At 42.4% G+C, this 24,163-nt stretch overlaps 1 protein-coding gene across 1 annotated transcript in view; it reads left to right on the top strand.

Moving 5' to 3' along the window:
• The window catches only part of CSMD2 (CUB and Sushi multiple domains 2), a 607,842-nt gene that overhangs the window by 315,900 nt on the left and 267,779 nt on the right, over positions 1-24,163 (top strand). The window contains exons 23-25 of the mRNA XM_078683053.1: positions 3,299-3,437; positions 8,914-9,101; positions 22,581-22,775. Coding sequence (XP_078539179.1) covers positions 3,299-3,437; positions 8,914-9,101; positions 22,581-22,775 — 522 coding nt within the window. The remainder of the gene's footprint in view (positions 1-3,298; positions 3,438-8,913; positions 9,102-22,580; positions 22,776-24,163) is intronic.

Raw genomic sequence — 24,163 nt, 5'->3', positions numbered from 1 at the left:
TGAACTGACTGAGTCAAATTTACAGGGACAAAAAGTTGTCTTACTTAGGCATGGAATAATGTACACAATGCAGCTAGACTGTTAGGATCTGCAGCACCAGTGCAGCGTCTCCCCGCATCATTGTAGGTACTCCCCACTCCATTCGCATCTATTGTATGTTTCAGCAGGTAAATGTGGCCTACACTTTGCAAGACTGCACTGGAAAATGCACAATGTGTTCTCTATGTGCTTGCCTCTTTTCACATTTTCTTGGTGTTGAAGTACCACACTCTGCTGAAAGTGTACTCTGCTGCTCCCATTTAGACTTTCAGCAGTGAAAAGTGTCCACTGAACCCGCAAAGATGGCTGTCTGATTAGGGTCGGACTGCGGAAGCAAAAGCAGCCCTGGCAAACTTGTTTAAAGCAGCCCTACCCCCTTTATCTCCTCATGCCGTCTCTCTTTCTTTCCATCCATTGACTCTCTTCCATTCTCACTCTGATGACTTTCTCTCTACCCTCTGTCTACTTCCATTTCTCACGCTCTCTCTCTGTCTTGATGCTCCCCCCACCTCCACCGCCACCCCTTGTGCTGCTGTATTTGTACAGTGATAGAGGCTCCAGGAAATGGCCACTAGAATAAAAGGCCTGGCCGGCCCAGTTGCCATTCCATGATGTGCAGTACTTGGCGAAGCCAAGCTGGCTGAGTTTCTGCGTGCTGCATGTGCTCGGGAAGGCATGTCTTTGGAAAAATCCGGACATTTCCAGGCTCTAAAAAGGCATTCTGAAGGGTTTATTTGCTTGTCCTAGGTCTAAAGGTAACGCTCTTACTTTTGACTTTTGTCTAAGGGAATGAGAAATTATTTTTTTTACTGACAACAGACAAGTTTTTTTTTTTTTAGATGCCTTGTGCGATTGTTTTCTGAAAAATAAAATTCGGAGAATTCTCCCACTTAAAATCTTATTTAATGTGTTTTTTTCTGCTGCAGAACATGTCTTATTTAACTTTGCAAACTTTTTGAAATGCACAGAAGTTTGTAAAGAATGTTCAAAGCTTGCAGATCTCTTTAAGGGAAAAGCGGCGCGCGGTGAAGGAGATATTCCTGCGTCGACCTCTGGACACCTCAGAATCCCATAAAAAGAAGCTCATTAAAGAGCACGTTATGTTTCCAGAACATATAAACTCAGTCCGCTGAGCTCATAAAAGAAAGAAATGGAAAATACAGCAGCTGATTACACACTGGCTGGTTGGCTTCCATTTCGTGTGTGGAAAACCAATTCCCAGGCAAGGAAAAGTAAGCTGGTTGTGATTTTTTTTTTACCTTAGCCTTTGTCCTCGTGATATAGTTATCGCTCAATTGAGTCAAAGACCAATGATTCACGTTTTACGGTGTTCCTCGCGCTGTCATTTTCATTGATCAACAATCACACATTCGAGTTTTAAATACAAGCTTCCACTGCAGCTGTTTTCAGCGGCTGTGTAACATAACAAATGCCTGGGATTTTTCCAAAAACACTACAAGTCTGGTTGGACTGGGGAAAGTTAGTCGCTTGGAAGGGAATTTAGTCAAGTTCTACACAGAATGGAGGTTCCCTAGAAGAAGTTTGTCATGTCTATTTGAAAGTGATCAAGTCTTTACCTAAAAACAAATCTAAAAGTTAATCGATGACCAACGTATACGTCACATTCCGGTTCGAGTACTGACAAATCAATGTCGATTTGAAAATGGACTTATAGAGTTTGCCGAAGATCGCAGTCAGCACTAGGACACTGAAGTGGTCAAGCTAGCACGTAAATGGCCAGAGCCGAGCTACAGCCAATCAAGAGGGCCGAACCACGAGCCGAGCCACTTACATATTAGGCATGTAAATCACTGAACGTACATCATCTAAAAACATGATTGAGCCTTTACAATTCAAAAGATTTTTCATTCTTCAACAGTATTGTAAGTGATTCGAATTACACTGAATTATATCACTGCAATGAGGGGTATTTCCTATTACAAACCGAGGGACAAGTCAGTTTGGTTTGTGCACAGTATGTACAATCTATTTTTTTTTATATATACAAAGCAACATTAATTCTCATTGAAGAATCTGCCAATGAGGCCTAGATACATATATCGTTAAGGTACATCTACGTGGGGTTCAGTATTATGAACAATGCTTACCTGTACAAACTTGCTTTCCCAATATTTTGGCCCCACGGCATTCTGTAGTCGACATTTTGGTGGAATGCCCATTCCTTGTACATCACAACAGCATTGCACACTGTCACAGTCCCTGCTCCAAAAGCTCATCAGACGAGCCATGGTTCAAGGTGAAAGAGACCATAATTCTTGCCCACAGGTGCTGTTCTTCTTGTTCACTTGACGCCACCGAGAGAGATGCTCCCAGAAATAGATAGAGACAGGAAACAGGCTCCTGTAGCCACAGAATCTTTGTATATTGGGCAAATAACGGCACTTACTGCCCACTAAACATATATTCTATTACTTTGTCAGAACTGTACTTCCATCACTCATGGTATATTATGGTATGATTATAATGTGTAGGTGTATACATGAAATTGATTTCTTCGAGATTAGAAGATTATGGATATTTACACGTTGCAGGAAAAATAGAACATCTTTGAAAGGAGTAATGGGGAAGGACACAGTGGGTGTGTGTGACCAGCTGTATTGCATTATTGACGTTGTGGTCCTTGAACTATAATATCTGAATAGTCCATGTGGAGTCCTTCCTCAATGTTTATGAATTTAGCATTCAAAACTGACCGCTCCTGATTTGCATATAAATAAGACCCTCAATGAGGTCGAAACACATCATGCTTAATGGACCTTTTGCCAAATAAACCAATTGAATCGATATTCGGATACTGGGCTTGTTTACCCACTGTACCCAGGAGTGTGCTGGTTTGTTGATATATGTGTGTGTTTGTGTGTGTGCGTGCGTGCGGTTGTGTGTGTGTGTGTGTAGGTATTTGGAACTGTGACCCAAAGGTGTACCCAAAGATCTCTGGAGCCTTACAGTCTATGTAATGGACCAACTCCATCAGCTCTTCAGCTGGGCCTCTCTCAAGGGCGAAACCACCATTGATTACAAAATAGGGCTTCCCATGCAAGTGTCAGGAGATTGGACATCTCGATCTAATCGTCTTGTCCCATTGTCTTAACTTTCTCTGCTGCTGCCACATTCTTGAGTGTGAGTGAATAAACTAGTGAATGAGTGAGTATGAGAATAAGTGAGAAATAAATGAGAAAATAAGACCACGCAGAGCATCTAGTACACTGTACAGCTCATTCTTATCTTTTTTTTCTAGCTCCCTGTGGAGGGAATCTGACCGGACCCTCAGGCGTCATTCTCTCTCCCCAGTATCCCGAGCCTTATCCACCTGGGAAGGAATGTGATTGGAGGCTGAAGGTGTCACCTGACTATGTCATTGCCCTCGTCTTTAATACGTAAGTAATGCTAGCAGAGCTCTTCTGTTAATCTTAATTGCAAAGCAGATTACAATTGTAGTAGAATCTTATGCCCATCATATCTTCAGTTCAGAATTTTCGCCAAATTCTGGATACATTTTTTTAAGTTCCTTTGCATGAATTCTGAGTTGATTAATTATTTTTCATTCCTATGTAGCTGATATTACTAAGGTCCTTGACAATGCCTTAAACATGGAATTTACTGTTTATTGTACGCTAGATTGTGTCTAATGTTTTTGAGTAGAGGTGTACCGAATTATAACGGAGCAGTAAGCTGCAGAGTAAGGGGTGCAGAACAGACGGTTGAGGTAGAGAGGCAACGTAGAATATTAGCCGTAAGCACAGACAGTGGTAGAGTGAGAAATGACTTTATGAGAGACAAGTAGAGAGAGTTGGAGTAGTGAAGTGTATTGAAAGACAGGTGGGATAAACAGAGGGGAGATAGACAGACTAGACACACAGATATACAGCTTAGGTACATAGGTGAGATCAAGTAAGGAGAGACATGAGACAGAAGGATGTATGAAGCAGAGAAAAATAGGTAACGGTGGTAGAGAGGTGACATTGAGTAAGTGAGAGAAAGGATTAGATAGAGCAGTAAAGTAGAAGAAAGTATGCAATTTAGAAGTTGGTGAGGCAGAAATAGATGATATGCAGCAAGGTTGAGTAGTAGCCATGGAGTAGAGAAATGTAATAGAGAGAGGAGAGGTACAGAAAGAGACAAACTAGCTAGAAGGAGGTAAGTAAGCATAAGTAAGAGAGACAAAGAGATATAGAGAGAGGTAAAGCAGTGCGAGCATAGTATGGGACGAGACTCTAGAGTAAGAGATAGTTAAGTCTGAGAAACTGGGGTAGATAGAAAAGTAGAGAGTCATTGGGTAGAAAAAGGAAAAAGAGAAACAGAGCTGGAGGCAGAGGTGAAGGTTGGCAGAGAGAGGAAGAGAGATTGAGGCCGCGAAAGAAACAGAGGAGAATATTATGATTGTCCAGATCAATTTAGCAGGGTGGCCCTTGGCTGGTGGGGGACCTTAATATTTGCCCACTTTACAGATACCTTGATACATCTTTGGTTTATGGGATTGACCGCTCTATCCTCCAAATAATGTGGGTATTGCTGTATAGAAAATATAATATCATATCTTTTACGGCAATATATGATAAAAGGAGATCATGAGGTCACAGGAAAGACAGATTTAGATAGAATCCAAACTCTCTAATAATCAGCTTAAACCCTGATTTGAGTTTCTATATTTAAAATAAAGCTTTGTATAGCCTCTTGTTTGCCAAAATTGCATACATTGCTATCATTACACGCTTTCTTATGTTCAATATTATAATTTTTATTGTTTTGAATCACAAGTTTTTGGCGCACGGTTAAATCACCCTTTTTGGTTGATACCGCCACTGCCCGCCATCTTGATGTGGTGGTATCGGCCGAAGAGTGGGTAGCACACTTTTCCAAAATTTTTGGTGGTCTACCTACACAGACCACCACTGAAGGTAGGGAGGATGGAAATGGAAGTACAAACCAGATCTATCCAATAGATCTAGTATTTAGCCATGAGGAGGTTATCCACGCACTATCTTCTTCTAAGACTGGCAAGGCACCAGGCCCGGACGGGGTACCTCTGGACATCTTTGCATACTGTCCAGACCTTTGGACACCTCTTATCACACAGGTTATGACTGCTGTTGCAAACGTAGGTCTAATAGATTCTTGGTCCACCTCAATTCTCCTTCCTATCTTTAAGAAGGGTGAGCGTAATAACCCAGCCTGCTACAGGCCGATTTCCCTCCTGGATTCCTTGGGCAAAGTTGCGGGTCGGTTAATCCTGGAGCGTCTCCAGGAATGGGCAACCACGAAAAACATCATGACCGACCTGCAATACGGTTTCCAGGAGGGCCTTGGCACTGTGGAGCAGGCTCTAAATTTAGCCCTCTTGATTGGCAAATATGTAGGAGCTAAAGGGGCTAACTTATACCTAGTGTACGTCGACCTCAGCGCAGCTTTTGATTGTGTCATCCATTCAAAGCTGTGGTCTATACTCGGCAAGCTAGGGTTCGACCCCCGCTTATCAATTTTCTCCACGAACTTTATTCTGACGCCTTCGCTTGCTTCAGATACGGAGTGAATGGAGAATTATCACCATCTTTCGTCGTCAATAGGGGGGTTAGACAGGGCTGTGTCCTGGCTCCCTTCCTATTAAATCTGTACACAAATGGCCTAGAAGTGGCCGTGCTTGAAGGGAGCCAGGACCTTCCAACTATTAAGAACCGCCCTATCCCTGCATTATTATATGCAGATGATTCTGTCATATTAGCAAGAACACTCAACCAACTCCAATTACAACTAAACAAGTACTGCAAATGTATGTCCTCCCTGGGTTTAAAAGTAAACAAAAACAAAACTTTCGTAATGCATATTGGGCCAAGGGCGAAGAAAACCAAACCAATAGTTATTGCTAATGTCAGGTTGGAACGAACTAGTGTTTATCCATACCTAGGTATCCTAGTGGATGACAAAGTAAGCTGGAAGCAAGGCTTAGTTAGTAAAAAAATGCTCTTTCAGAGAGCAACCTCAGCCCTAGTTTCCTTTTCAAGGAAATTGGGTAAGCCTGCTGCAGCAGAACTATTAAAAATCTACTACGCTAAATGCCATAGCATAGCGACCTACGGTGCAGGGGTCTGGGGGTACGCACCAGTTGAAGCCCTTCAAATAGTCGAGAATGGGTTCACAAAATATCTGCTGGCCGTACCTCAAAGTGCCCCCACGTATGGTTGCCACATTGAGCTGGGAATCGATTATCTGACCGATAACATCAGGATCCAGCCGATCCTTTTGTGGTACCGTGTTTGGACCAAAACGCAGTGCCACCTAACCCGCTCACTCCTAACAGACTGTTTGGCCTTAGCTAATTGGCATTAAATTCCATGGCTCCAGTATGTAAAGAAATTCCTAGGCGACCTGGATCGTATTGTATACTTTTGGGATCCATCCGCGCTGATGGACATTTCTAGGAAAGATTTGAAAAAACTCTGCCTCTCCCATCTTAGGGAATTACGTTTGACACAGGCAATAAGCAAACCCTCAAATGCTCATATTTTAACACTTCAGACTTCCTTGGGGATCCAGCCATATTTAACCTTTTATTTAAGTACTTACGATAAATATTTATTGACCAGGTTCAGATTTAATACATTTCATCACCAAGTCACATATCCGAAGCAGCAAGACTGGTCACATAATTTAATGAAATGTCCCTGTGATGGGATCTCGGACCAGTCAACAATCCATATAATACTGTTTTGCAGATACTACACGACCCCACGTAAGCGCTGGATCCTGCCTGTATTGCGCGCAATTGGCTTGAGAACATGTCGGCCCGCATACTTGGCACTACAGTCCTTGGACTCTGTATATAACGCAAAATGTGTAGCCGGCTTCCTAAAACTTTGTCTAAATACTCGGCGCACTGTCTGTGTGGTTTAGATACCTGCGTCAAAACTATACCCGTATTGTTTAGTGCCGTTCATGGACCTTGAATTTAATGTAAATTCTGTAACGAACATATTAGAATTGCGCCAAAGATAGGGTGTAGAAAAACTCAAGGCCCAGTTTCCAGTTAAAATTGTATGTTATCTGTTAAACGTAGTTCTTTTTAATCTTTTAAAAAAAAAAAAATGTACATAATGAATTGTGTTTTTATTAACTAAGATATAATTAGAAATGTAGTCTTTTTAACCAGTGTATGTACTTTTTATGGTTATGTAAAACTGTAACCGAATAAAAGTTTTTATGACTGACTGACTGAAGCACAAGTGCAACTTCTAGTTTTAACTAAGTACCTCAAACCATTTCATAAGCATGTTTCCCCTATCCCAATTCTGGCTTGCGTGCCCTACCGCTACCTCAATCTTACTCCATTATCTCTTTCAACAAACATGGCCACAACTTAAAATGTTTAGCCTTCATCATTGCCTCCAGTCGCAGGTAGGTGGCTATCTCGCTTTTAATGTTGTTCACATGTATTTCATTCAATTTACAAAATCACAGATTATCACCGATTTGCTTCTGTCAGAAATGTTTAACATACAGGGTCTTCTCAAAAACCTCTTGCAACCCAAGCTTGGGTTTGCCCTTACAGTACATACCCCCTTGGGTGTCCAGGTACCTGCGCTGACTCATAGTTTCTGCTTTGTTTTTTTCTTGCCACATTGTCTCCTTCTCCAACAGCGACTCTCATCTCCCAGACAGTATCTGCTGGATTGGACCATTTTCCTGGGCTTGATTCCCAACCCCTTCATCTTGCCAGTTCCAGCTGACAATCCTGTACACATTTACAAGCAGGTCATTGCTTCCTTGATATGCAATGACTGATAGAGCAATGGTCTATGAAGCTACATGAATGTCAAACCTATATTAAAAACAGCCCCAAGACATGAAAACAGAAATGATGGCCATCTGGTCAGACGATCAGCTGACTTTCTTTGTAGAAATAACATTTTTACATGCTTGAAAGGGTGTAGACGAATATGTTTGCATGGCCAATATAAAACATCTACTTCATTGACAGAGGAAGTAGATATGTTTTTACGGCTTTGTTAATTTCACTCAGTATTAATTCTGTAGGGAGAGGGTACAGCCATTTAATCTCCAGTAGTATCCAACTAAAACCACACATTTACCTTGTCCATATGTAACTAGATATCACACAGGTCTCCTCTTCAGCTGGTTTCCACACAAAAAGCACAGCAAGTTCCTCCAGGTTTCCTTCATATAAGTTATTATCCTCATTCAGCCTACAAAACACCTTACCAGTCCTCTTGCGAGTACAGCTCACACCTGATTACACACGTCAGTTGCACATCTGCAGGCCAAACACCAATATAGAGGTTCCACTTGAGATGCAATCCACCTAGATATAATCTTTAGGTGCAGTTTAGACATGACTACAAATTCCCTCTTCAGATATAACCATCTGTACTGAAGTACTGTGTGGTCTCCCAAGCTAATGTACTGCACCATTCGTTGTATTCAGTTTGTCATTCAATAGCACAACCACAGCAGTCAGAATGCTTTCGGTAATACATGCATCAATAAGCAACCATTTCCTTTACTCATAACCAGTGAGTATGTTAATAGGTGAGTCTATTTGCCATTTAACCTCATCGCTGCTGCCGACGGCCATCGGCCGTCGCGTGCACTACCTCGGTATTGCTGCGCACATCCGTTGGCTGTTGCGGCCCCGCCCGCTCAATAGAACGTTTCGCACTAGCACGGAACGTTCGGCTCAGTTAAGAGGTAAACCTCTTTATAAAAAAAACCCAAAAATATGGAGATGGATGAATATATTTTTCGGAATTTAGAGGTAATTCTGCACTGTGTATGGCATTCTCTCTAACCCCTTAGCATTCTAGTATCACTCTAAAATACACCATATCTTTTTCCTTTTAGCTTTAATTTGGAGCCTGGCTACGACTTCCTGCACATCTATGACGGGTCGAACTCACTAAGTCCCCTGATTGGGAGTTTCTACGGTTCTCAGCTACCGGAGCGGATCGAGAGCAGCAGCAACAGCCTCTTCCTCGCCTTTCGTAGTGATGCGTCTGTCAGCAATGCCGGCTTCATCATCGAGTACACCGGTAATGTAGGCCCAGGGAAGGGTGTGAAAGTAGCTGTCGAGCAAGTGTAGGATGGATGAATGTAACACCCAGAGGGTTTACGTAGTACTGCATTTTAGTATCCTTGTTCACAATTTAGAAATAAATGCTAGATCAAGGTTGACATTTGGTAGTAAGCTCAAGTAAGCAAGCTGTTTTTGGAAGAAGAGCCTAAACTTGAACTTTTGAGTGGCTGCTGCCATAGTGCTTCTCTTTTCAGCTGCTGGGCAAGGTCACTGGGTTCAAATCTTTGTACCAAGTTTACAGGTTCCCATTTTTCCTAAGGACCTCTGTCTGTACCTTAAAGGAAACTCAACTGAAGTATACATAAAAATCATTCTAGGTCAATGGAAGGTTATTTTCGTCCCTAAAAACCCTGACCCTTGCCTCCCAAATTACATACGATAATAAACAACGGCATAACTAAGGGCCATTTTTCTGTGGGGAGCTGTCTCATTTTAAAAACACAGGGATGAGTTATATTAACAACAACACAACACATCCGTGTGCTTTCCCCAGTGCTGCGTGCATTTGGCTTCGATTCAGCAGCATAGGCACCCTTACGTCATGTTGCAAGGGTGCCTGCATTGCGGGGATGACTGTTTTTGTGCAGAAAGGGACACCTTCTTGCACAAAAACATTAATTGATGGCATTTTCCTCTTTCTTTGCTTGCTGCAGAATGCAGCAGGAGAGGAAAAAACGAGGAGAAATAAAAGTATTTCTCCACGTTGCTCCACCCCAGGGGAGGCGTAGGATTCTGATGCATTCCCAACTTTACAAAACTTTGTAAATCTGGGAATGTGTCAGGCTCCATGGATATTGTGTGGGAACACCCACAGCAGCACCCACCCATGGAATGCCCCTTTCATGTTGAGTAATTTGTGGAAGGGGCCCATATTTACAAGGCCATGAAAAGTCATGCAGGGTGACTTTATGCGGCCTTGTAAATAAGGGCAGGCAAAATGTGCCGCCGGTGCGTCAGAAAAAGTGATGCACTGGTGGCGCAATGGCCTAGTAAATGAGGCCCTAAATGTATTGCTTTGCTTACCCTAACTTTCATTTTAAGAGACGCAATGATAGTCCAGTGAGTGAGTATATTACATATAAGTAAATGTCTCATGGGTTGCGAAATGTAGACCATATAAGAAATTATACAGAAGTGCAGAGGTGGAAGTGAGAGATGTGAACTAGGTGAATTAAAGAACATTTAATTTGCATGTCTTAATATCCTGTAATTTCACAGAGACCAGGAGAACATTGCACATGGATGCAGCCATTGCTCTAATGACCATTTTCAAATGGTAGCCACATTAAATGAGGGTATCACAATAATGTCTTAGTTAGCAAATCTAAGCTCTTGGCATACAGGTAGTGATCATTTTTTACTTACTTGGCCACATAGCCATACAGAATCCAAGAAGTCTATGAAGGCGCTAGAAAATAACATTTCATGGACTTTAGTCTATTTCCTTATCCTAAAATGGAGCATTCTGGGATATTATATAACATTTGTTTAGTTCAATCTACAGGGACTAGACCATCCCATTATATTCCATTATATTCCTTTAGTTGACATGGAATTATCTCTATCTCTCCCATTCCTCTAGAAAGCTCTGACCCATTGCTCATCTATAATCTTGGTCTTGCTTCCCTGGAACCTGCTAGTCATTTTCAGATTGTTGCTGTGTCTTAGTCTTCTGCAAGGAGAAGTTGTCTTGGGAGGGTGCTCCCCGGCTGCAGCCCGTGTTCTCAGGGCTCACATTGAGTTGTCAGGTGCATGCTTTGCTGTGGCCGAAAGCCCTCCTCTGTTTAACATAAGCTGCTTGATCCGCTTAAACACAGGGCATGCACAGCAAAAGCCAACAACAATGGGCATTGAGATTGTAATACAGAAGGAAACATTACTTCATGCCGCTAAGCAGGTTTTAATAATCTGCACTGGAGATGCAGCTTAACGACTAGAAGGGCTGACCTTAAAGCTAGGGAACCAGATTCGAGTCTGGGGGAGGCTCAAACATCCTGTGATTCTGGGCAAATCACTTAATCTCCCCGTGCGTAAAAAAATAAATAAATGAATGTGCCTGTATGTAATGCAACTGGTGCTCATGTAAAGCGCTCTGATACCTTCGGGTCCAGTTCGTGCTGTATAAAACTGCCCCCCCCCCCCGTCCCCCCTGGCCCCCCAAAAAAATGGTAAACCTCCTTCCAGAAGTTGTAGCATAATGCATCTACGTGTTCTGAAAGCAAAGGGTCACTGTAGAAGTAGCGGCACTGTGCTTTCCAACATCGGTGGCGAAAAAACGACTGGTGGTCTGTGCAGGTAAGCGCGGTGCGGCATTGGGGTGGGGGCGGGGCAGGAGGGAGGGTGTTGACAGACGATGGAATAATGAAAAATTAAATAAATATATAATTCCTGTTCTGTCGTCTGACTACATCCACCAGCACTGCCCCACTGCGCTTCCCTGAACGGACCGCTACAGGAAAGAACTGCAGTCCTAACAAGGTCTGCGAGCAGTTATCTGGCTGAATATCTAGCACATAAGTACCTGTTGTAGTTTAGAAATCCTGTTGGTTCCATTTTTCAACAATTTAAATTCCCCTCAGTGTTAATCACAATCTCAGCTGATGGCCGGCCTATGCCTAAAGTCTTCACAGAACATGGGTATGTGTGCACCAGTCATGCCAGGGAAAGGGTGAAACACTCCATCTGGAGCCATGGAAAGACTTGGAAATCTGATCCCTTGGTGCTTCTGGGTGGAGCCCCGCCAGCGGTCCTGGCTGATATTTACACTGTACAATGACTGAAGAATACATAGACACACGAATCCCCTTGGAAATATTGACACAGGTTAATTAGGAAAGCAGTGGTTTCATTTAATTAGGAAAAGCCCACAGGGGTTATTTTTTGTACATAAACCACATAACTGAAACTGAGTGAAAATAAGAATTCCATAAAACAAAGTAAACAATGCACAGTTTGAAGGGTGGAGTAAACATGCCAGGAACTCTGACTACATTTAATCCCTCTTATTGAGGAAACAAGAATCAAGTGAAATTGCAAACCTGTTAATTTAATATTGACAAAGTTAAATTCAGTTAACAAGGCTCCCTCGTCTATGACAGCAAGGGTGCATTAAACTGTGGTAACACGACTTTGCAGAACCTGTGGAAACTTGTGTCTCCTTAAACTTTTTGAGTAAAGGCTACAGTCAGTTGTAAAAGCCAGAATGACAACGTAAAACTGTTGTAGTGCCTCCTCTGTTCACGTAATGACGACATCAACTTTGAAACAAAATAATTAAACTATGGAAATATGACTTCACTACGTTCTACAAATAATACCCCAATCAAACCATAACAAGCATTGGAAATGCCTTAGGTCTCGCAATAGTTAGGTTTAGAAATTTGGTGTTGTAAATGTTAATGTATATGTTTAAAAAACAATTAATGAAAAAATAAATTGCAGTTTTTATTTAAAATAATCCCAAAACTGCAATGTAGCTGAAAAGTGAATAGATGCTGCTTTTACGCTATAATGCCTACAGCTAATAGTAATAGGATTAAAGCAAATTTGCAACTGTAACATTTTAAATGTTGAAGGCTATAAATCCTGCCGTTACAATAAATGCAACAAACAGTTCTGTATCTCGTCTCGTACCACAGTTACTGGTTGTTACATTAATGTCAAGACTCGAACCTCCCAGCACCAAAGTACATAGATGTTTCCGTTATGCCACATCCTCTCGAGTGTGTACTAGTAGACCTCTTCTGTACGGGAAACATCCATCACAACGCAACTTTTACGACGCACTACCATTACAACGCAGGATTTACAACGCAAGTCATTATAATGACTTGCGCAGGAGGGCGCCGTAGGATGGGGAATAGTTTAATTTACTATCCAAAACCTTCCCTACTATCCACGGGGGATCACTGAAATAATATCGAGGGACAGAATATCGACCATCAAAAATATCGTTGACAAAATATCGAGAGACAAAATATCGAGTTTCTATCTACAAACAGGTAAGTACAAAAATATCGAGTTAAAAATATCGTTTACAAAAATATAGTTGTAAAAAATATCGTATTTACTAATAACAGTGTTAAATTAAATTAATATTAATAATTAATTACTAAAATATACTTAAAATTATTAAATTAACTTATAATAATTAAATAATTAATGAAAGTTAAATACATATTTTTTTATTTCATATTTATTAAAACATATATATATAGTAACAAAATATAATAAAATAATACCCAAAAACTGATAACTGACCCTGAACCCTAAAAATACCCCTTTACCCAAAAACCCAAAACTGACCCTGAACCCTAAAAATACCCCTTTACCCAAAAACTGAAAACTGACCCTGAACCCTAAAAATACCCCTTTACCCAAAAACTGAAAACTGACCCTGAACCCTAAAAATACCCCTTTACCCAAAAACTGAAAACTGACCCTGAACCCTAAAAATACCCCTTTACCCAAAAACCCCAAACTGACCCTGAACCCTAAAAATAAAAGCGAATTTTTTTACTATCTATATTATATACTTACATATTTTCACTTTCTATATTATTTACAGTCGATATTACTTCACTTACCTTAAAAACGATATTTTGGCTGTCTATATTCTGTCCTGTCGATATTTTGTCCAAACGATATTTTAAACTCGATATTCTGTCCAAACGATATTTTGGAGTCGATATTATGTCTGTGCACCATCCACGGGGACTGGAGTTGGAATAGTAAATTAAACTATTCCACTATCCAGCGCCCCCCAACGCAAGTCGCTGTAACGACTTGCGTTGTAAAACCTGCGTTGTAAAGGCATGTGTAGTAAAAGCATGCGTTGTGATGACATACATCCTTCTGTACATGGTTACTATTATATAAATGTCTGTGTGAACGTGAGGCCGTGGCTATGCTTGTAAGTGTTTAAATGTTGAAAATTAGAAGCCATGGCCTTAAAGTAAATACAGCAGATAGTATTACTGTATATAGTAACGTTTTTATAGTGCAGGTGATATTTGTGTAAAGGTGTAACACGAATGCATCGTTTTAGAGTTACTGCATTTTTAATTTTCACATTTTATGTTCAAGCATAGTGCTGATTTAGTTTTAAAAATCTGTGATGTCTCGGAGTACTCAGTAAATTAAGCTTGTTTGTGTAATATGCCTAAAGCAAGCAGCTTGTATTGAAAGCACACTGCCAGTAACTGTGGAGTGGCTTAGCAGTTGTCAATGATTTCACAATGTGCCGTGAAAGGAAACAGCAATACTGTACTAAACGAAAACAGGCCTATATAGTTAAGATCTTTGTCAGTGTTGCTGTAGCTCGTGGTACCTTTTCACTAGAATCTGTCTGAAATGCGTTCGCACCTTCTTTTCAGAAGAATAGGTAATGGTGCGCTAAGAAGTCTGTAAACGTGTGAAAACGTTGAATAGTTTGTGAACGTGTTTAATTTGGAGACTAGGAACAAATGTTTAAATGCGTTTTGTAAGTATTTATCGCGGCACCCACACTTTACCTTTAAACATGTTAAGCTAAAACGCGGGTGGCGCGATTGCTGCAAAAGTAAAGAAATTGCAAATAAATCAATTTCTTTACTTTTTAGCAATGGCGGCACACGTGCTTTAGGTTAACATTTAATAGAAAAGCGCCTTGGAGAATTGTTTTCTTTTTATTAACAAGTAGGTTGCTCCCCAGCACCAAAATACATAGATGTTTGCGTTATGCCACATCCTCTCGGTAGAAGTCTCCTTTACATGGCATGAACGGAAAGAAAACATTAAAAAAATAATAGCAATAAAACATTACAGGAAAACAAACGAAGAACGTTAAACTAGTTTTACCGACGGCAACAAAGCATTACAACAAAAAATAAATAAACTTTGAACCAAAAAAAATAGTTTCATTGTCAGCCAACCCAAAGTATCGTTTCAATATGTTCTTGAACGAAAGAACTAAAATAGAAGTTCTAAAAACAGACCTATAAACCTAACTCATGTAGTGAGATTGTAATTACTCGCTGCTCCCGGGGAGGAGCAACAGTAAAAGAGGCATGACAAATGGATGCCTTTAACAAATCAGACGGGGGAATTTACGAGTGACAAAGCAAGCAGCCAATAGTAAAAAAATAACCTCACTGGAAGCCCACTGAGTCATTACAGCAGATCTTGAAGAAACAGCGCATGCGCTGCCTAGCTCGACCTAAAAACAACGACTCCCTTAAAGAAGGGAACATTGACTCTATTACCCTATGGAGCATGTATTTTTAAACAATGAGAGCAAATAGGGACTCTTATAAAATATGGAGAAAATGCCTATGAGAACTATGACACCATTAAACTTAGAGACCAACAGCTCTCTTAACTGTGATAACTAGAGCAACTGTAAAAACATCACTCCAATAAACTATAGAAACATTGGTTTCATTAAAGTGTGCAAATAATGGTGCGTCCACATGATGGGAACAATGAGTCCATAAAACAAACAAACAATTACTTCCTAAAACTATGCTAACAATCACTCCATGAAATAATTACTTATTAAACTAAGAGAACATTGTCTCCATTAAACTATAGTAGCAAACTGTCCATTAATCTATGAAGGCATTGACTACCTTAATCTATAGGAGCATTGACTACTTCAATCCCTGGGAGGAACAACTCCATTAAACCACAGGAACAATGGCTCAATTAAGAGCTAAACCCAATGATTCCATTAAAATATGGGAGCATTGATTTGATTTCATAAAGGGAGCCATTACAACATTAAGTCATGACAAAAAGGATTCCAATAATTATGGTAGCCAACTGCATTAAACTTCAGTGGATTTTTTTAAATTAAACTGTGAAAACTTGACTTGTATAAACTAAATAAATAGCAATTTCTTTTCAACAGCAGAAGCAGTGCAGTCACAAATCAATGAAAACTATGACTCCACACAAAATGGGAAAATGGACTCCCATAACTATGGTAACAACCACTTCTCAAAAGAAGCATTAAACTAATACAACTAGGACTGCATTAGACCTGGGTAACTACATTCCGGTTAATTTAGGAGAATAATGACCCCACTGAATGATGAATTTCCTTTGTGGCCCATGTTTCTATTGTAGTATGGGAACATTGACTTGAAAGCAGGATGGGATCAAAGATTGCATTTCTCTATGGTTATAGTAACATTAACTATACTATTGGAACCCTACATCCTTTCATCTATTTGAACAGTGATGATAAACTATGGGAATAATGACCTGGGTTAAATGATCAAGGCTCATCTCACTGTGTGGAGAGCATCTCAGAAAATGAGCTTTCACTAAAACTTGGGGGCATCAGTCCCTCACTGTGATCAAATCTGAGGTCGTCTACATATACCATATTATTTTTATATAGCGCAAACTTGACCATACCACTAGTTGCGTTACATGAGGACACACATTCATTTTTGTTAGGCACGGGGAGATTAAGTGATTTGCCCAGAATCACAGGATGTTCAGCGTCATTGGCGAGACTCAAACCCGTTTCCCCAGATATGAGGTCGACTGCCCTAGCCATTAGGCCAACTCCTCTCCCCATTAGAAAAAAATGTGTGAAATCATCAAATGAATGTGCCTGCTGTTGAGCATGAACCACCACTTAAGTCTACTGACATTATTGGGGTAAATACCACCAGCCCAGTCTGAGAGGGACACAAAGGGGTACCCCATGCACTGACTGATTTAGAAAAAAAAACCTATCTTTTTATAACATATGATTCGAGAGTTATTAAGGGTACATTTTGTGGTGTATCTCTAACCCTAAAAATCCTTCACCCTCAGTCCCAGATGCCGGTGTCAGCAATTGGTCCAGTGGTGCCCCATGCCCCTTATGCACCCCACCACCAAAATATGGAAATGATGACCAGCTATTTGTAAAACATGGTCCCGTACATGCTGTAGAGGCTTGTATCTTATGAGCAGGTCATCTTCAATGCTGTAGTGCAGAAAATATTTTTCTATAACTCATCAGTTGGCTATTGACCCCACCACAATTTTACACCTCCCCTGCATATGTACCATAAATAGTCCTTTTAAGTTTGCGAAAATAATGTAGAATATTTTTCCTCTCCCTTTTTGGTTCCATACATAATTCTAAATCAAGATAGTGATCCTGGTTCTTTACTTCCCATTAAGCTGGTGTCAGTGTTTATGCATCCATGAGGCAATGTCTGGTAGACACTCCATGAAGACATTCTCACCATTTCTGTAGCGTTGTAGACCCACAGGATTTGCAGGTTGTCTCTATGCTATTAGAACATGCGCTTGTGTCTCCTAATACTTTTCAGTCATGGGTTGAGAAATATATATTCAGCTAGGGTGAATGAGAAGAACAAGAATGGTATGTGGATACAGCCTCCCAGCTAATCTACTCAGCACAAACGTATCCCAAAACTATGCTCTATAGACCTGGTGTGTAGTGTTGATAGATGATATAGTCTACCTCATGCTTTTTGTGTAGAAAGCAATTCCCACCCACTCTATTAGCATCATGTGTCTTCATTGGATCTCATCCTGCGGCTTAACGTCATCTGGGGAATATTTAGATATTTCTTTTATCAGGATCTCATGATTGAAGATCATTAGTGACAGATGTTCCGTCTGCCCTAATGAAAGTGTATGGATGGCTATTCCCTCTAAATAGGGTGGATAGTTTGAGGAGTACATACACCCCTTTTTTTTGACAAACTCTAAGTCCGACAGTTAGGCTGTCCTTACAAGTTGGCTGGTAATGGAGTTATATTTGTCGCACCTGATAAAATGCATGTCTTCTGAGTTGTAGTTTATCGGGTGCAATATGTGGCAACCAATTACAAGATTTTCGCGGATAATGGGGAATAGCATGCAGATTTTGGCGCTTACTGCACCAATATATATCCTGGTATTCACAGAGTTTTCCCCCCAGATAAAGAGCAGCAGATTTGATCTGCCAAAATGTATATGATGATGTCATTTTTTATCACAATACCTGTATTTCTAGTATGTTTAGTACTAGGAAATACTGCATATATCAGAATATAATGAACAACTCAAAATGAGGGTCTTAGTCTTGTGTTTAAGGGTGTATCTAGGACTCAAAGTAAACATCTGTAGATCCGAATGACCCCACCCATACATAATTTCTTGCAAGCTTGAGTGTCTCTTTGGCCTTGTAGTCTGCACTTTGACCTTGCTTGTGACCAGAACTCTTTTGAAGCTAGCATCTAAAAGGATGAAGTTTATCTCCCATCCTTGTTCCTCCTGTCTGAAGTGCTTGCCAAACTGCAAAGTACCGAGATAACGGAGGACTGGCTCACCAGCCAGTTTGAGAACTCTAGATCAACAAGAAAAATCAAAAACGCTGAGCCACGATAAAGACTGACAAACTGGACCAGATTAGTATTTCAAGCATCAAAATTAGACTTGGTGTCATTGCCTGGTGGGTACACAATGACCAATTAATCAATGCACCCATTGCCACAAGAAAGTCTACAGGAGAGCTTGTGCCATGGGTTGTGTGATGGAAAAGCGCATGCCTCAATATTGCATGCCTTAACCACGCGGTCTATGTTCAGAACCAAGCTGCCCTTTGCTATTAATCAATCAATCAATACATTCGTAAATCGCACTGCTCACCCGAGAGGGTATCAAGGCGCTGAAGAGAGGGGGGGTGCCACTACTGCTTGAATAACCAGGTCTTGAGGTGTCTCCTGAAGGTGAGATGGTCCTGGGTCAGTCATAGGTGTGCGGGGAGGGAGTGCCATGTCTTGGCTGCCAGGTAGGAGAATGATCTTCATCCAGTGGTGGCTCTGCGAATCCGTGGGACAGTGGCGAGGGCGAGGCTGGTGGAGTGGAGCTGGCGGGTGGGGGTGTAGAACGAGAGGCGGTTGTTGAGGTATTCGGGGCCCATGTTGTGGAGTGCTTTGTGTGCGTGGGTGAGCAGCCTGAACGTGATCCTCTTGCTGACGGGGACCCAGTGCAGGTTTCTCAGGTGGGTGGGTATGTGGTTGTGGCGAGGGATGTCGAGGATGAGTCGTGCGGAGGCGTTCTGTATGCGCTGAACCCGTTTCTGAAATTTGGCTGTGGTTCCTGCATATAGGGCGTTCCCGTAGTCCATTCGGCTGATGACGAGGGCTTAGGTGACCGTCTTTCTGGTTTCGGTGGGGATCCACCGGAAGATCTTTCGGAGCATGCGCAGGGTGTTGAAGCATGAGGACGAGACAGCGTTGACTTGCTTGGTCATCGTGAGGGAGGAGTCCAGGATGAATCTCAGGTTGCGAACATGGTCCGTGGGTGTCGGTGCGGTGCCCAGCGTCGTGGGCCACCAGGAGTCGTCCCAGGTGGATGGGGATTGTCTGAGGATGAGGACCTCCGTCTTGTCCGAGTTGAGCTTCAGACAGCTGCTCTTCATCCATTCTGCGACATCTTTCATTCCGTCCTGGAAGTTGGCTTTGGCGGTGCGAGGGTCTTTGGTGAGGGAGAGTATCAGTTGGGTGTCGTCGGCGTAGGAGATGATATTGATGTTGTGTTTGCGTGCGATGGTGGCGAGGGGGCTCATGTAGATATTGAAGAGGGTTGGGCTGAGTGAGGAGCCCTGGGGTATGCCGCAGATGATCTTGGTGGCCTCGGAGCGGAAGGGAGGGAGGCGGACTCTCTGGGTTCTGTCGGAGAGGAACGAAGTGATCCAGTCCAGGGCTTTTCCTTGGATCCCAGAGTTGTAGAGGCGGGTTATTAGGGTGCGGTGGCAGACGGTGTCAAAGGCTGCCGAGAGGTCCAGGATGATGAGAGCAGCTGTCTCTCCATTGTCCATCAGGGTCCTGATGTCGTCGGTGGCTGCGATGAGGGCGGTCTCGGTGCTGTGGTTGGCTCGGATTCCGGACTGGGATGGGTCGAGCGAGTTGTTTGCTTCGAGGAATGCAGTCAGCTGTTAATTGACGGTCTTCTCGATGACTTTAGCCGGGAAGGGGAGAAGAGAGATGGGGTGAAAGTTCTTGAGGTCTTTGGGGTCCACTGTTGGTTTTTTCAGAAAGGTGTTGATTTATGCGTGTTTCCAGCTTCCAGGGAAGGTGGCTGACATGAAGGAACTGTTAATGATGTTCCGGAGGTGGGGTGCGATGAGGGTGTCGGCTCTGTTGAAGATATGATGAGGGGATGGGTCGGAGGGGGAGCCGGAGTGGATGGTGCTCATGATGTGGGTGGTGTCTTCCGTGCTGATGGGGGTCCAGGCGCTGAGGGTGGTGGTGGGGGGGTCGTTGGTTCGATGACTGGAGGCAGGGTCTGGGGTCCGAAGCTGTCGTGTATGTCTGCGATCTTGCGGTGGAAGTACATGGCGAGGGAGTTCCAGAGGTCTTGTGACAGTGTGATGTCGTTGTTGCTGGCGCTAGGGTTGGAGAGCTCTTTGACGATGCTGAAGAGTTCCTTGCTGTTGTGGGAGTTGTCCAGCCGCTCTTTTAACGATGTCCTTTTGGTGGTGGGGATCATCTGGTGGTATTCGCGGGTGGCGCTCTTGAGGGCTGTCATGTTTTCTGATGTCCTCTTGTGGCGCCAAGCTTTTTCGAGGGTTCGGCATGATTTCTTTGCGATTTTGAGGGTGTCTGTGAACCAAGAGGTTTTTCTGTTGCTAGGCTTCAGTGGAGCGAGGTCGTCGGCGCAGTTGGTGATCCACTGTGCGAGATTGTCTGCTGCGTCGTTGGTGTCAGGGGTGTCGGCAGGTGGGTTCTGGCTCAGCGATGTGGTCAGCTGGTCTGTGGTGACTTTGCTCCAGCATCTGCGGGGGATCTGTAGCGTGTGGTGGTGGGATGTGGTCTTCTTGAAGGTGAAGTGGATGCAGCTGTGGTCGGTCCAGTGTAGTCCGGTGGAGTGGCTGAAGGCAACGTGGCTGCTGGCAGAGAAGATGGGGTCGAGCGTTTGGCCGGCGTAGTGGGTGGGGGTGCTCACCATTTGCTTGAGTCCGAGGTTGTCGAGGTTGTCGAGCAGGGTGGTGGTGTTGTTGTCGTTGTTTTTCTCCAGGTGGAAGTTAAGGTCCCCTAGGAGGATGTACTCTGGTGAGGCTAGGGCGTGCGGGCTGATGAAGTCGGCGATGGTTTCGCTGAATTGTGTCCGTGGGCCGGGGGGTCTGTAGATGAGCATTCCTCTGAGGGTGGTCTGGGGGTCGGTGTGGATCTGGAAGTGTAGGTGTTCGGCGGCGGTGGGTGTGTCTTCGGCGTTGGTCGTGACGCTGATGGTGTTCCTGTAGATGATGGTGAGTCCTCCTCCAGTTTTGTTGACGCGGTCCTTCCGGGTGATTTTGTAGCCGTCCGGGATGGCTATGGCGATGTCGGGGGCCGAGGAGACGTTCATCCAGGTTTCCGTGAGGAAGGCGACGTCTGGTGCTGTTGTATCAAGGAGTTCCCAGAGTTCGACGGCGTTTTTCTGGATGGAGCGGGTGTTGAGGAGGATGCACTTGAAGTGGTTGTTGTTGTCGTTGCTGTGTTCGGTGGGCGGGGTGCGGGTTTGGAGGCAGGAGAATTTGCATGCTTGGCAGGTGAAGGGTCCGTGGGTGCACTTCGGGTGGCTCCCCTGGCCTTAGGGTAGGTTTATAATGCTAAAATGATCACATACCTACATACGTATTACACAGATACATATTTGTATACAAATCCTGACTGCTCCTTTATTGACAGCACTTACATATGTACTATATTGAATCTGCTACCAACTTTCACATCACTTCCCACGAGCTCATCCATGACTACTTAACTATATACCCCTGAAGAAACTACAGATTTATTGCAGGCCTAAAATCCACTGTTCTCTCAGCAAGGAGCACACGAAATGTCACAGTAAAATGGACTCGCTCTCAAAAGGATTACTTCACAATACCCTGAATCATTGGGGGACATATATTTAGGAATCTATAAAACAACATTCATGATACTGTGTCTGCTAGACAATATGTGGGTTCAGTGTGTTCAATGCCTCTATAGTCCCATTCTCCTAGTCAATGTTAAAGGTGGTTAAGGTAGTGTGACTAGCACTTACTAGAGGCTGATCAGTATGATTTACTACGGACGACTAATTTGGAGGAATCACTAGCTCGCTATCACATGAATGTTGTTCCTTAGGATAGCTATTTTTTATGAGGTCTGCTTTAGGAGTAAAGATACTATGAACTGTTTTGAGGAGCTCCTTTGACTTTTTTTTTGTATTATGATTTTCTCTTGGCAGAATTTTGAGTTTGCTTACTTGAACACAGTATGAGAGCTAGAACTCTAATAAGAGATCCAATGACTGGGCTTTTGTTAAATATATTAGCAAAGTATATAGTCCTATTGCTTAGGTCGTATTGATTGAACTGATTTAGTTATGCTGTAAAAGTTAGTGTCTTAAGATGATTCCACAAAGACCCCTAAATTCAGTCACTAACTTCTGCTTTTCTTTTCTTTGGCAGAGAACCCACGTGAATCCTGCTTTGATCCAGGTGCTGTGAAGAATGGAACAAGAGTGGGGACAGACCTCAAGCTGGGATCCAGCATGACCTACTACTGTGATGGTGGCTATGACATTGATGGATTCTCCACCCTGACATGTGTCATGGGTGGGGATAGTAAACCATTGTGGAACAAACCTAGACCAAGTTGCATAGGTAAAGTCATTGGCCTCTTATTGTGAGAGTTGAATTCACAGTTCTAACCAAAGCCTCTGTCCCTTGTCCTTAGTTTGGCTTTCCTTGTCAGTGTCTTCTTCTCTAACTGTCTGATATGTACTCAATACCCCTCAATATTCCCTTGCTTCAAAGGTTTCCTGTGCTCCATTGTGCCTCTTTTACCCCAGCTTATATTTGCACACCAATCTATTGTTGGTTCTCATCCTCTCTTTGCACGTCAGTCTCTTCTTGTGCTTCTATGTCTCCATTTTCATCATTCAGCATTTGTTCCATACTTTGTCCTTAACAAAACTATCTTTACTCCTTAATATGTATTTGATCCTCAGCAAGTCTTTCCTCCTAACTCCTAAGTATTCTTTTGTCTCAGTCTGAGTTTGTTACTATGTCTCCAAGTACCGGCCCCCAATTTATTTCTCGGCCTTTAGTTACTGAACAGTTTCTCTTGACCACTCTTGCTGTTTTGCTTTACAATCTTACTTTTCTCCTGAGTTTCCCTTTGGCCCTCATTCTGTTCTTGGGTTTGCATCTGCCCTTTTTTCTCATTCTGTCACTATTCACTGTATTTTTTACACAAACAGTTGTTTTTCTATTTGATTGCCTATTGCTCCACTATCTAGATTTTCTTATTTGTCTGCTTTCACTCTTCTATTTTCATGTGCTTGTTAGACTGTATATATGTCTCATTCCACAAAGAGTTTGCTCTTCGGTCATCACTGGTTTCTCTGTTGGGTTTCCTAAGGCTGTTGTTTTCTCATCATTCTATATTTTCTTCCAACTTGATCCTAGTAAGCATTTGCCCTCAGTCAGTGCTTCTCACTCTGCAATCGCTCATCAACCTGTGTTTATACCTATCAATCTATTTTGACTTTTTAGTATATTTGATTCTCAGTCTGTCACTGTGTTTCAAATTGTCCCCGCTCCTAGCCTCTCCTTGGTTCTCACTCACAGCCTGCCATTTAAATTGTTTTAAATTTTTTTCTTAAATTGAGTGATGGTAAAGTGGCATAGTTGTAATGCTGATTTAAGGAAGGGGCCTTCAAAGTATCAAGATATTCATCCATGATTCATGGATGCTCTCATATAATAGACTACCCTACAGGGATTATCATTTACATAACCGTTGATAATCCTGAAAATATGCCATGGATATCCTGGATCTACGTAGGATGCCTCTGTTTTTATACCCGTGTGCATTTACAATTTTTCTTACAATAATTGAGGTTTCTTTCTGCATACTTTTTTTCACCCTTTCATCATTCAAGATATAATTGGTACCAAGTGTGGCTCTGAAAAATCATGATCTCAGTTTAAGGAATTTTGGGCTATTTTGTTGAAAGTAAATTTAAGTCACACTTTTCCAATCTGTG

Source organism: Lissotriton helveticus, chromosome 3_1 (assembly GCF_964261635.1).
Source record: "Lissotriton helveticus chromosome 3_1, aLisHel1.1, whole genome shotgun sequence".
NCBI lineage: Eukaryota > Metazoa > Chordata > Amphibia > Caudata > Salamandridae > Lissotriton > Lissotriton helveticus.
This window is presented reverse-complemented; position numbering and strand designations above follow the sequence as displayed.